Source organism: Cyprinus carpio, chromosome B9 (assembly GCF_018340385.1).
Source record: "Cyprinus carpio isolate SPL01 chromosome B9, ASM1834038v1, whole genome shotgun sequence".
Lineage (NCBI taxonomy): Eukaryota > Metazoa > Chordata > Actinopteri > Cypriniformes > Cyprinidae > Cyprinus > Cyprinus carpio.
The window spans coordinates 29,621,938-29,635,393 of NC_056605.1; the positions used below are offsets into that span (position 1 = coordinate 29,621,938).

Genomic DNA, 13,456 nt, shown 5'->3' on the forward strand with positions numbered 1-13,456 from the left:
GCATATAGCTGTTTGCATCCCTGTTTGTGTCTTTATAGACCTAATGTTCATCATGAACATCTGTCTATCTATCTATATTCCATGTGCATTTTCTTTAGTTGCATTTCAGTTCAGCTACTTTCCACTATTTCCCAATAAAGCGAGACTGTTGAGTAAATGTTCATCTAGTGGCTATAATACGGTTTAACAGGCTTTGTGTCAAACACAGATTAAGCTCTTTGTGTAGAAACAGCTTTTCAAACAGCCTGCAGCTGATGCTGAATCGCAGCAGTAAGGGGCGTATTTTTATTCTGTGGGTTGACCGAATGAATCAGATGGAGCACTTTTACTGCTGCTCGAGTCCATGACATGGGAAACATCCATCTAGTGCAGCAGGACATCTCAGAAGGGGTGTCGGAGAAACCACAGAAGTGAAGAAAAAAACAGTAAAGCTCAACAGGTGTGTTTGCGTGTTTAATTGAGTAATCGATATATTGAGCTGTATTGAACATGCTTGTGATGTGAGTTTCTGTCTTTTACAGATGGACGGTGACAGGGATTGTTTATTGTCTTCACATAAGGACATGGGGGAAAGTGGAACTAGTTCGATATCCTCTGCCTCGTTTAATTTCATCAATTCCATTATAGGATCTGGAATCATAGGTAATGTTTTGTTATCGATGCTTCTAAAAAATAGCATCATTTTTAAATTGAGTAAATACATACAGGCAATACCAGTCAAAAGTTTGGACACACTGAACAAAATATATGGTCCTCTTAAACTTAACACATATTGAAGAATGCATGCTTAAATTGTTACAAAGTAATTAGTATTATTTTCAATCGATTAGTTGAAGAGGATGTTGAGGGAAAAGCATCATCATGTGTACATGTAAACTCCTTTAATACTGTAAGTGTTTCTCATAAAGTTAAGAGAATGTCCAGTCATACTTTATTATTTAAAATATAGTGTAAAATGGATTTGTTTAATACTTTCCCGCCTTTTTTCATAGTAGACTGTATACTTATATATAGCATGCATGACTGTACAAACTCTTGGCTGCTGTTGTTGTTGTTGTTGTTGTTGTTGATTGTTCTTTATTTATTTTAAATCAAACAGGATAGTTTGCAATAGTCAGTGCAATATCTGTATAGAAAATCAAATCTATTCTTCGAGTCGAAAGCATGCTTGATGATGTTTCTTATTAGTATTAGTCAGATTTTAGTAGGTCAGTAGATGTGAGCAGTGGCTTAGATTCCACGCGGTGCAGGATCATATGACTGTAGTGCAGCCACAGTCAGTTCACATGCTTCTGCTGCAGCAAAAAAGAAAAAATATATTTTTCTGGTCCTATATATATCTTTGGGTCCAGAAAAGGTCAGCAATAAATATTTAATGTATGCATTCTTGTCAGTAGCTATTTTTGTGCTCTATCACCTGCCTGATCAGGAAAAAAAATAGTTAGTTATCAGATTTCTTTTTCCTGTAGGGGAGACTGGGGTTAGTTGTCACATTTTTTATCTGTTTCACATCCTCCACATCTCTGATCTCTTGGTTTCATTCGTCAGGTTTGCCGTATTCCTTGAGTCAGGCCGGCCTCCCAATGGGTCTCCTGCTGCTTATTCTGGTTGCCTTCATCACAGGTATGCACTGCATTTAGATCAAAGTACTGTGTTAAAACACTTGCATGCATGTGTTACAAAGGAATGCATAGAAAAATGTACAGTAGCCTATTCATATGGACAACTTCGTGATAGTTTTATGGCACTTTAAAGTTGTCCAAATGAAGTTCTTAGCAATGCATATTACTAATCAAAAATTAAGTTATGATATATTTACGGTAGGAAATTTACAAAATATCTTCATGGAACATGATCTTTACTTAATATCCTAATGATTTTTGGCATAAAAAAATAATAATTTTGACCCATACAATGTTTTTTTTTTTTGGCTATTGCTACAAATATACCCCAGAGACTTAAGACTGATATTGTGCTCCACGGTCACATATTTCACCAAAAATATATTCTGTAATGCGTTCCTTACCATGAAAAACAGCAGCTCAGATATTCCACTCAATGTTTGCATTTTTGTTTCACAGATTTCACAAAAAAAAAAAAAAAATGACATAATATTGAGTAAATGATTTTTGACTGAACTACGCCTTTAACATGAATATTACTGTTGTGCTTTCTTTGTAAGCAATCCATGTATTTAACACAGTACTGTCTAGGAACATAGTAAATAAATGTCTAAGAGCATTTTGTTTTACGTATATGTATGTATTTATATATATATATATATATATATATATATATATATATATATATATATATCTGTATGTATGTATGTATGTATTTAAGTAAATATGTTTTTAAAAAGTGTGTGTTTAAATGTGGAGAATTGTGTTATTTTTTTCTTTGGGCAGATTACTCCATCATCCTGCTGGTCAGAGGAGGGAATCTGTCTGGGACTCACAGTTATCAGTCTCTGGTTCAAAGCACATTTGGCCAGATAGGATATGTGATTGTGTCGGCTCTACAGTTTCTTTACCCATTCATTGGTAATCACAGACATCTACGATCTATCTTTACCTTTTATTGAATAAATATTGTAAGGCTAAAATGAGATTTTAAAGAATAGATCTCTCTTTTTTTGCCTTTATTGTGCCCATATAGCAATGATCAGCTACAACATCATCACAGGTGATACGCTGACCAAAGTGTTTATGAGAATTCAAGGAGGTGAGCTGGTTATTATTACATACTTTTAAAAGAGGTCATAGTATTACATTTTTATTATTTTTTATTTTATATTAATTTATTTATTTTTCCAGAGGTCATAATTTAGTCATCATGACAAGTTAGTTAATATGACAATTTCTTGGTTTCACTCTCTCTCTCTCTCTCTCTCTCTCTCTCTCTCTCTCTCTCTCTCTCTCTCTCTCACTCTCTCTCTCTCTCTTTTTTTTTTTTTTTTTTTTTTTTTTTTTTTGCTGCTATGCCTTTAAAGTGCCCCTATTATGGGTAATGAAACTTTATATTTTGGTTTTGGGAGTCCCCAACAACAGATTGACATGCATGCAAGGTCAAAAAACACTGTCATTGTCTTATAATATGCATTTATTTTTTCCTTACTTACTCAATGACTCCCAAACGTTTCGCTCAACAATTAATTTTTCCAAACCCCTCCTTTAATCTGCGGTGATTGGTCCAATTGGTCGATTTAATTTCCATTTCATAATAAAAGCTGTGTTTGTGAAACAGCTGTTTTTACGCTCCAAAAGCGACACCTGATGGCAAAGAATGAATTTACATTTTCAGTCAGACCAACAGGAAAAGACAAACAAGTTGGCTCGTAGTATGCTAATGTTTCATGTTGACTTAAATATGAAACGGCTTTGGGATTCATTTTAAAACGACTCGTTTCAATGATTCAGAGTCGACTCTTTCTTTTGAGAGACAATAAGTTTATACACAGTGCACTTTCAGATTTAAAACTTTGCAGGGTGTTTTCATTCACTTAGAGCTGTGTTATGAAAGATAATTTTCAAAAATCCATAGTAGGGGCACTTTAAGACTTTTATGTACTGTAAAAGCATATGAAATTGCCAGGGGCGGACTTACCCATTAGGCAAAGGTAGGCGACTGCCTTGGGCCCCCAAAAGCCAAGGGCCCCCTAATGCTTTTCATATAGGAGGTGCGCATTAAGCGCGGACACGCGAACGGTTGCTGTTTACGGTGTTTATTGCACGACAATCGTCTGCGCGTCCGAGTTGAACATGCTTCTTGTGTATCCAGCTTGTCGCAAAATAAAATTGTATGCATCTAAAGCTGCTGACTGCCGCACGAGCGCGAGGTCCCTCTTTCCCAGCGCGCGCGCACACTTCTCTCTCTGCGTTCAGCGCGCGGCTGAAAGGAGCTGCGCTTTCAGTTAAAACACTGATATGTTGCTTCTCTAATTTTACATGTAAGTATAGCTGAAATCACAGCACAGCTATTGTCTTCAAGCTATTCTGTAGCCTATTTGATTTTTATCAGACTAGACGGCACGATTAAAAAAACAGGATTTTTTGTGCAGATTAACTTCTCGGAAGGGAGAGCTGGTTAGTCTTAATGGGTCGCGTTTCAGTCACTATTTCATATTCATCTGGTTGTCTGACAACAAACAGTCAAATGTATCAATGAAAACAGTTTTGAGAATTTTGCTGCATCAAAATACAGTATGTGGCACAGAGAGGCAAACAAATGTAATAATAAATAATAAATGTACATTTTGCATGTTCAGAAGTGAGCTGCCCTGTCGTGCGAAAATGCAAACAGGTTTGTGTAAAGTGCTCAGTGCAAAGAAAGAGAAGTAATAGGAAGCTAGTATTTCTGTTTTTTTTTTCATGTGTCTAATAGACATGAAAAGAGTTCTTTGAAAAACATCTATGACCTATGAAACATGTCTACTCTTCATGCTCTGTTAACTATGGTTTCACGAATAATAAACATTTATTGCATAAAGCATCATTATTTGTCCATGCCCATGTTGATTAGATTAAAAACTTGAAGGCCCAGTTTCACAAACAGGGCTTAGCTTAAGCCAGGACTTAAGATATTTAAGCAAATTTTACAAAAATGCCTTAAAAGAAAGTGTTACAGGTGTGCATCTTGACACAGAACAATACGTTTTAAGATATGTCAGAGCAAGATATTTTCAGCTGAGACAGCTCAAACATGCATTTTAGTCTGGGACTAGCTTAAGCCCTTGTCTGTGAAACCATGGGGAAAATATTCATTTAAGGTACATTTAGAACAGATAAAAATGTGCGATTAACTCATGACAATCATGCCATTAATCGTGATTATATATTTTAATTAATTGACAGCAAGTTAAAATGACTAAAATAAAATGTAGGCTTACGCTGGTAAATCACATTTTCATTTTACCTGATAAAGTACCCATTTATGAGCTGAGCTGTTTTGTTTAGAGCTGTTACCAGGGAAACCACTATATTTCTGTCTCCAAAAAGCACCTCCTACTGGCAGAGAATGAATGTGCATTTTTCAATAATCCAGTCTGCAGTTTTTGTTCAGACCAATGCGAATATTCACCCACATAAATCTGTTTTAAATAATATAATAATTTATACTTCTGACTCATCCCAGAAATATAAAGTTTCAGTTGTGAGGTTTATCATTTTATAATTTATTTTGTTTTATGTTAAAACTAAAAAAAAACCGTAAAATCAATTTCTATTTTGTGGTCTACAACATGAAATAATAAAAGTATCTGCTAAATGAATAAACTTAAATTAAAGAATCCCATTAGAACATGTACATAAAAAATGTAGAAACATTGGACACAACAATGTGGCACCATTGTGCAGCAGCAAGCATCACGACAAAAAAAGGACCCCGAGGGTTGATCTAGGTAAATGTGTGCAAATGTATAGGGCCCCATTCCTGTATTTGCCTGGGGCCCCCAATTCACTAAATCCGCCCCTGGAAATTGCCTTATGTTTCTGAACACCATAGTCATGATTAAAATGCAATTGTGGCTAATTTTATGTTAATAAATGGGTTTTAGAACCATTTTTCTGCGTGGAGGAAGTTTTGAGTTCCAAAAGTTACAGCATGTTATCATAGTATGATAAACACATGACTTGTCCAAATTAAATTCATTCATTTTGGGTATAGATGCCATATTCTTACTTCTGATAAAACAGCATAAACCTGACATATGTGCTGTTTGTTTTTCCAGTTGGTCCCGGAAACATTCTTACAGAGAGACATTTTGTAATAATGATGTCCACTCTTCTGTTTACACTCCCGCTTTCTCTCTATAAAGATATTGCAAAGCTGGGAAAGGTTGAGTATTACCTACTTCTACTAAGTTTCATATATATTTTTTTTATTTTATTTTTTATCTTTTTCAATATAATCATATGTGATCTGTGGCTTTAAACAAATATTTCACTCAATAAATATGTAATTTAGCTGTTATTTACTTATTCTCATGTCTGTTTTTTCTGTAGACAGTTTTTTCATACAACAGTGACCTTGTCTGATTATGTTGGGCTTTTAAAATAGACAAAAAAGGAAAATAAATGTTTCATAAAAATAATCCATATGACCTGTGTGCTACATTCCAAGTTATTTGAAGCCAGGTCATTGTTGTGCTTCACAGAAAAATACCATCACATGGGTCTGGATGACATGATTTTTGAAAAACAAAATCATTGAAAAAAAAAATTAGCATTTAAAAATAAAATGATGCATGAATAATAAAGTATACTGACATTCATTTAGTCTAGTATGTGTTCATCTTAAAATATTACTATATAAAAGTTATTCATCTTATGTTTACTTCATAAAAATCAGTAAAAATTTCAGTAAAGATTGAACTCAAAATATGTGAAGCAGGAGCTGAAGGTGGATGCTTGTACAACTATACTAAAAGGACTTTTACTTGGAAAAAATGTCTAAACTATCAATCAGACAGCAGAAGGCATGTAGTAGATTGTTTACATGTATTTCAGCAAAGTTTTAATCATGTTGATCATTTAGAGGCCATAGAAATTTAACAGTCAAAGAAGAAACATTAAGCTTTATAGGCTAAAACTGACAGTAATGAACTCTCTCCCTCTGTTCCAGGTATCTTTATTGTCCATGCTTCTGACTCTTGCCATCCTCATCACAGTGGTTGTGAGAGCAGCAACACTAGGACCACAGATGTATAAAATCTCTCTCTTCGTCTGTGTGCATTCATTCACACCATCCACCATATGCTGATGTTTGCCGACCGCAGCTCAGGATAATGATTTACCCTTTTAAACACTCATTTCTGAGAAATGATCTCACTGAGCTTAATTTTTTTATGTGACTTTCCATCATATTTTTGGCCTTAGTAACAAGGCATGTACATAGTGTCACAATGCAGTGAAAACAATACACACATTTTGTGATGTATGATGAAGCAAACCCCTAACCCTTGTCAAACCCAGACTGAATGTTTGATTTTTCACCAAGCTGATTAAAAAAAGGCACAAAGTCAGTACAACACAATTTCTAGAGACCTAAATATCATAGAGACTTGGAAATGTGGCTGTCTTGACTCTAAAAGACATGCTAAAAACAGGATTTCTGCATGTCTTAAATAAATTTTAAAAAATTCTTTCCACAAATTAAAGCCTTGACATGTCTTAAAGTGCCCCTATTTTGGATTTTTGAAAATCACCTTTCATGCAGTTTTTATTATGAAATGGATATTAAATCGACCAATAAGACCAATCATCGCAGATTAGCGTCATGCAAAGGAGGGTTTTGGAAAAATGAATCACTGAGCAAATCGAGCAATTTCTTTTTTTATATATAAATTAAGTGTTTATGCTTTAAAACAAGAACAATCTATCAATGGGGTATGAAAACTAGTTTTTCCTTCATTGTATTATCCTTATACATTTACATTTGGAGAACATATTGAAGTACTGTGTTTCCTTTAAATAACTTCTTAATTTTTTTTAAATTGACCTTGAAAAGTCTTAAATTTACCTTCATAAAACTTACTGTAAAAAACACTCAAAACACCCTGTCAGTGGTGTTTGCATGGTCATGCACAAACAACAAAAACACTAAACACTAAAATGAATATCTAGCTTTATGCATTTATCCCATTTTTATTTCACCCACAGACCTGCGTCAGATGGTGCATGGGTGTTTGCACGGTGGAATGCAATTCAGGCGGTTGCCGTCATGTCTTTCGGTGAGGTTTTACATTCAGCAATGAACAACATATTTCAATTAAAGTACCTTTTTCAATCCAAACTTTGACATGTTTCATATTTTTCAGCTTTTATCTGCCACCACAACAGCTTTATGATCTACGGGTCGCTGCGGGAGCCCACACTGAGCAGCTGGTCTCTTGTCACTGTGGGTACAGCTGTGCTGGTCAGTGCTGTCTTTGCTGCTGCAGGTTATGTGACTTTTACTGGTTATACACAAGGTAAATTACTGTAAATAATGTCACAATATCTGCACTTATAACTTTGATAAATCTGTGCCATATGGTAAAAAAAGCATGCAAAGAAATGCATGTTTTCCTCTTGTGTTTCTGGTCCAGGTGATATATTCGAGAACTACTGCAGGAATGATAACTTGGCTACATTCGGTCGATTCTGTTATGGTGTCAGTATAATCACCACGTTCCCTCTGGAGTGCTTTGTAACTCGTGAGGTAAGACAACTGAAGCTTTTACTGTATATACGGAACGGGTGATTCTTCAAATGGGGCACTTTTGACTACTTGAAAGCTTGAAAAATGTCCTGAAATGAAAATCTGATCATGGCCTTGATCAACCTTTAAGTGGATTTTCCATCATAAATATACTGATCTCTACAATACTTGTTAAATACTAAATTAATTGAACGCTTATGAGTTATTACAGTTAATTGAAACTAACATAAAACCATGTTGTAAAATAAAATAAACGTTAACTTAAATAAAATGTACAATATATAAACAAATGTAAACTATTTTTATTTCAGCTAGTTGCTAAGGCAACATGTCTCCTTTTCATTCAGTAAAAATTAACCAAAATAAAAATAACAGAAACTATGTAAACATAAATAAACATAAAAGTATTTAAAAAAATGACAAAAACACACAACAAAATTACTAAAACTAAAAAAAAATTTAATTAACATGGAAAATATATAAAAAGGCAAATTCAAAATATAAATAAAAACTATAGCTAATAGTAGCACATAATAATGAGAAGTAGTACTGTTTTAACACTTTTTATTATTTATTAAAAAGAAAAACTGAAAAGGCATTTAATATCCTCCTTTAACTTGATGCAAGAAATAGTGAAAATCTGTAGACTCTTGATTTAATTTTTCAGAGCTTCCTGTATGCATTTACAGTCATCCTGTCAACTGTATGCAATGTTTTTTACACTTTGAAGTGTGACATATAAAAAGGCTTGTTCTAGTATTTAATTAGCTTTCTTTAAAGTTGGTTGTTTCTTGATGCGGTCTGTATTTTTTCTAGGTGGTCTCTAATGTGTTTTTTAAAGGAGAGCTCAGTAACACCACGCATGTCATCATCACGTTGGTGATCGTATCAGCGGCGACTGCCCTCTCGCTCTCTTATGACTGTCTGGGTATCGTACTGGAGCTGAATGTGAGTTTTCCTGTTGACTCATCAACATCAATGAAGCGGCCGTCAGTCATTTAGAGATGTGTGTAAATGTCGTGTTTCTGTGTCTCTCTCAGGGGGTTTTGAGCGCCATACCCCTCATGTTCATCTTCCCCGCCGCCTGTTAACCTAACCTACCGCACCTCCTCTCGCTTCTCAAAAGAAAACCTCATCCCCAGCATCATCCTGGCGGCGGGTGTTTGTGTGATGATCATCGGTTTGATCATGATGGTGCTCTTCCCTCAGGACTGTTCCCACGGAGCAGAGATGTTCTACTGCACCGTCTCCAACACCTCCGTTCCCAGCACCACTTCACCGAACACCGGGCTGCAGTTAATGAACGCCACACAGAATACCAGCATTTTCTGACTGCCATTAACTCATTTTCACTGGTATCTGTTTATATGGCGTTTTCTAATCTAGTGAGAAATCATTGATACAATTGGTGTATTAAAGAAATGACATAAAAACAAGCCTACTATATATATATATATATATAGGCCTATATATCTATATATATATATATATATAGGCCTATATATTAATTCTAGATCTTCTTGTTTTATATACTCGCCAATTTTCATTTGAAGACTGTAAAAGTACAAAAGCATATGCCATTTGAACCCATACAGTAGCTTTATCTAAGGAACAGACCCAAATTTGAGTTATTTAATATTAATCTTTAGTTGAACGTGATGTGCAAGTTTGATTTTGGCCTAAATGGCCAAGATTTCAGTTTTGTACACAAAGCTGCACATCTATGAGTTATGGAGATGTTTATTGATATTAGTGTCCCAGAGGTTAAGTTTTATTAAAACAATTTTTCATGTTAGGACACATCGCCTTGGGAAGCTTTTATCATGCCTTTATCAAAAAGCCATTTTTACTCTTGTGCCAGATTCTGAAAATCTATTATAAAAACAGTAATTTTTATATTTAAATCCATAATTCTCTAAATATCTTGCAATAACATAAAAAAAACCCTACTTGGCTACTTATTTTTTATATTATTTGCCTATATTTATTTTAGTATGCTTGTTTACCAAAGAAACCCTTTGGAATATGAGTTGTGTGTGCCGTTTTCATCTGTAATTTTGCCCAATTATGCAAAAAATGTGCACTTTTTGTAGGATATCTGAGATAGCCTGCATAAAACGCTACCTTTTAAATTAGGTTAAAAAAAAATAAACAAAATAAAAAAAACATACTACAAAAAAATTTTAAAAAACTCACAACACATTTTTTTCAGAGTATAAGATCACAAATTCAACAAAAAGAAAAAAGAAAAGTAAATCGTCCCATGATGCTCGTCTGGTGTTGAGTTAAATTAATTGGTCAAATAGGTTAACCTAGTTAGTGTGCTGTGGTTAATCAGAGATGAAAACACGAAACAAACTAAATGTTCTGAGACTCATAAGCAATTGAACTGAGACTTGAAATTGAATTAATTCCTTCAAATGGAGTTTATCTCGTATCTATTCTCCACTAAACCCTAAATAAGAAAAAACAAAAAACAAAACATACGACTTATGGACGACATAAAGGTGAGTAAATGACAAAAATGCTTTATTTTCCCTTCTCTTGTCTTTTTTTTTCTTTAATCACCAGATGTCGCTATATTGCAAGTTGCGGCCGCCACATCAAGACAGTGATTGAACTCTAAAATCCTCTACAGCCGAGAGAATGTACTAAAATTATCATCATTTGGCATGTCTGTCAGTATTTTCATAATGCATCCTGATAGTATTTACGTGAATTATGGTGCGTTTGAGAAGTTTTCAATCTGGAAGTCTCCACTCTCAAACAAACAGAACTCCTCTCGCGTGGCGTTACGTGGGATTTTAGCACATATTCACTGCTTTCTTGAGACTTTTCTGCTCGGGGGCGACATGTTAATTCGCATTCCGCCGTCAAACCGGAGTGTGAACGGTCGATGAATCCAGTGTGAGGGCTGGTAGAGACTCCACATCATGCGGGGCTGCCGTGTCCTTGAATAGGAACAGAGGAGCGTCTGTTGACAGGGGCAGGACTCTGGAAAATGTGGTGGGAGTTGCAGAATTTTAAAGGGGGTAACGGGACAGAAGTGATGCAGGGAGCTGTAAGCAGTGGTTAAAGTCAAGAGAGGCGCTGCGAGACCTGCTGGAGTTGTTGTTGTTGATGCTGTTTTGCCGCATTGCTAGCGAGACTGATGACAGTTGACAGCCGCGCCAAAGTTCAAGCGCGATCGAGGTAAGTTTGAGGCGTCACGCTCATTCAAACTATTATGACGTATTTACTCGAGAAAAACAAAAGGATTTATGGATGAAACGTCACATTTTCTTCCTAGTGGTCACCTACTGTCAAGTTTATTTGTGTGTGTCACGGATTCGAACCCGGAGCGCAAATCTTACCAACTAACGTTAATTTGTTAAACTAATTTGTTCCCCGATCATGTGATTTTGATTAAAGCAATATTTTACCACAAATGCAATCTTGTCATGATCTTGTAGACCTCCGGAAAACTTGGATGGTTATTTTGACATTTGTGACCCCAAAACCAGTCATAAGGGTCTAATTTTTGAAATTGGGATTTATACATTACCTGAAAGCTGAATAAATCAGCTTTCCATTGATGTATGGTTTGTTATGATATGACAGTATTTGGCTGAGATACAACTATTTGAAAATCTGGAATATGAGGGTGCAAAAAATATAAATATTGAGAAAATCACCTTTAAAGTTGCCCAAATGAAGTCCTTAGCAATGCATATTACTAATCCATTTTTTTTAAAAGTTATATTTACGGTAGGAAACTTACAAAATATCTTCATGGAACATGATCTTTACTTAATATGCTAATGATTTTTGGCATAAAGGAAAAATCAATAATTTTGACCCATACAATGTATTTTTGGCTATTGCTACAAATATACCCCAGAGACTTAAGACTGGTTTTGTGACATTTTGTGGCGGGATTCAAACTCTGGTAATACACTAGCATGTTTGAACAAAACACTATCACTAGAATTAGTTATAATAATAATAATAATAATAAAGTCATGAGTTATATTTCATCTAATGCACCAGTTGAGCTAAGGGCTGCATGCTTCAAAAATAAATAACTAAATTAAAAATCCTCCTATTTGTAGTGACTAAATAAAGTGTAGACTGCCAGTAAAGATCCTCTACACGCCCTGCTGAAAGAGCCTAAACTGGTCATACCTGGTTTAAGCTGGACTAGATGAAAAGTGGCCAATGCCCTTCTGAAACCAGCCCACGGACCAGCATGCCAGCTTAGACTGGTTCAAAACCAAGCCAACCATGCCTATTATTGACAATGTGGCATGCATGATGGGAAGGGATGCACCACCTTCTGCAGAACTGACTCGTCTAGTTTAACCTCTCCATCTGTCAGCACTTCTAAAGGCTGCGCCATGAGTTAGTAGTGTTTGCTTTCTGTCCTACAGTGCCAGGGATTTCAGAGCCGTTCAGGCCGCTGCAGGGATGGATGGCGATGCGCACAGCCGACCGCCTGACCGAAGGTACACCGTAAGCACTGAAAGACTGACTTATTGGCTTTGGGTTTTGATCTGTCATTTCCTTGGTTTACTTCATTGTTGAACTCAGACTTTAAAGACACGGATGTATGGATGTAATGTTTTAAGAGTGTCAATTTCATGGAAATTTCTAATATGTACTGACAGATGTGCTGCTGCTTTCCCATCGGAATGAAAGATGTCACTTCCTGGCGTATGATGTCACTGAGGAACTGGCTTTTGTTAGTAATGGGATTTTGCAGAAGGCTGACAGATAGAAAGTGAGGACATGGGAAGAATTATGAAAATGTTTTGTAGAAATCTCCCAGTTATACAGTAGGTATTGGAGTCCGATAGGAAAGTAAATGTTATGCATGTGGGTTTGTTCTTTCATAGTGTGGGTTTAAAGGTTATGTGGAATGAAGGAAAGAGTCAGCTAATATTTGTAATTTTTTCCTGCAATTTTTTCCAGTTTTCTTTAACCTGCAAGCAGTTGGTTGCATATTCCAGCTCTATGTTAAGAAAAACCATAGAGATGCATAGTGTGAGATCTGGAATAAGTGATTTAAAAAAAACTGAAAATAAATGTATGGATGTAATGCATCGTGCAGGATTAACATTTGTGTGATCTGTTACTGCAGGCTGGGCTGTTTACGAGTGAAGATTTAGATGTGGTGTGTCTAAATGTGTCTCTGGTTGTGTGTTTGTTTACAAGACAGTCTGACTGTAATTAAAGTCTCTGATGTCGTAGGCATTGCCTCGACCTTTGACATCGGTGC

General features: G+C 35.5%; 2 protein-coding genes across 7 annotated transcripts in view; both read left to right on the forward strand.

Annotated features, from left to right (window-relative positions):
* Window positions 1–9,632, forward strand: LOC109096463 (putative sodium-coupled neutral amino acid transporter 11). Its single transcript, XM_042731860.1, is given in 13 exon segments — window positions 1–439; window positions 522–642; window positions 1,549–1,623; window positions 2,409–2,543; window positions 2,659–2,724; window positions 5,729–5,835; window positions 6,622–6,701; window positions 7,659–7,729; window positions 7,817–7,969; window positions 8,087–8,199; window positions 9,016–9,147; window positions 9,240–9,287; window positions 9,289–9,632. Coding segments are annotated over 12 exon segments (1,344 nt in total). The 5' UTR covers window positions 1–439; the 3' UTR covers window positions 9,532–9,632.
* Window positions 9,633–10,654: 1,022 nt separating this feature from the next.
* Window positions 10,655–13,456, forward strand: part of LOC109096654 (cordon-bleu protein-like 1) — a 53,332-nt gene continuing 50,530 nt past the window's right edge. For 3 of the 6 annotated variants that reach the window (XM_042731861.1, XM_042731867.1, XM_042731862.1), the window contains exons 1-2: window positions 11,188–11,391; window positions 12,609–12,683. In XM_042731861.1, coding sequence (XP_042587795.1) covers window positions 11,351–11,391; window positions 12,609–12,683 — 116 coding nt within the window. In that variant the 5' untranslated portion in view covers window positions 11,188–11,350. Of the gene's footprint in view, window positions 10,707–11,187; window positions 11,392–12,608; window positions 12,691–13,456 lie in introns of those variants that run through there. The other 3 variants (XM_042731866.1, XM_042731865.1, XM_042731864.1) reach the window with 3 other exon arrangements.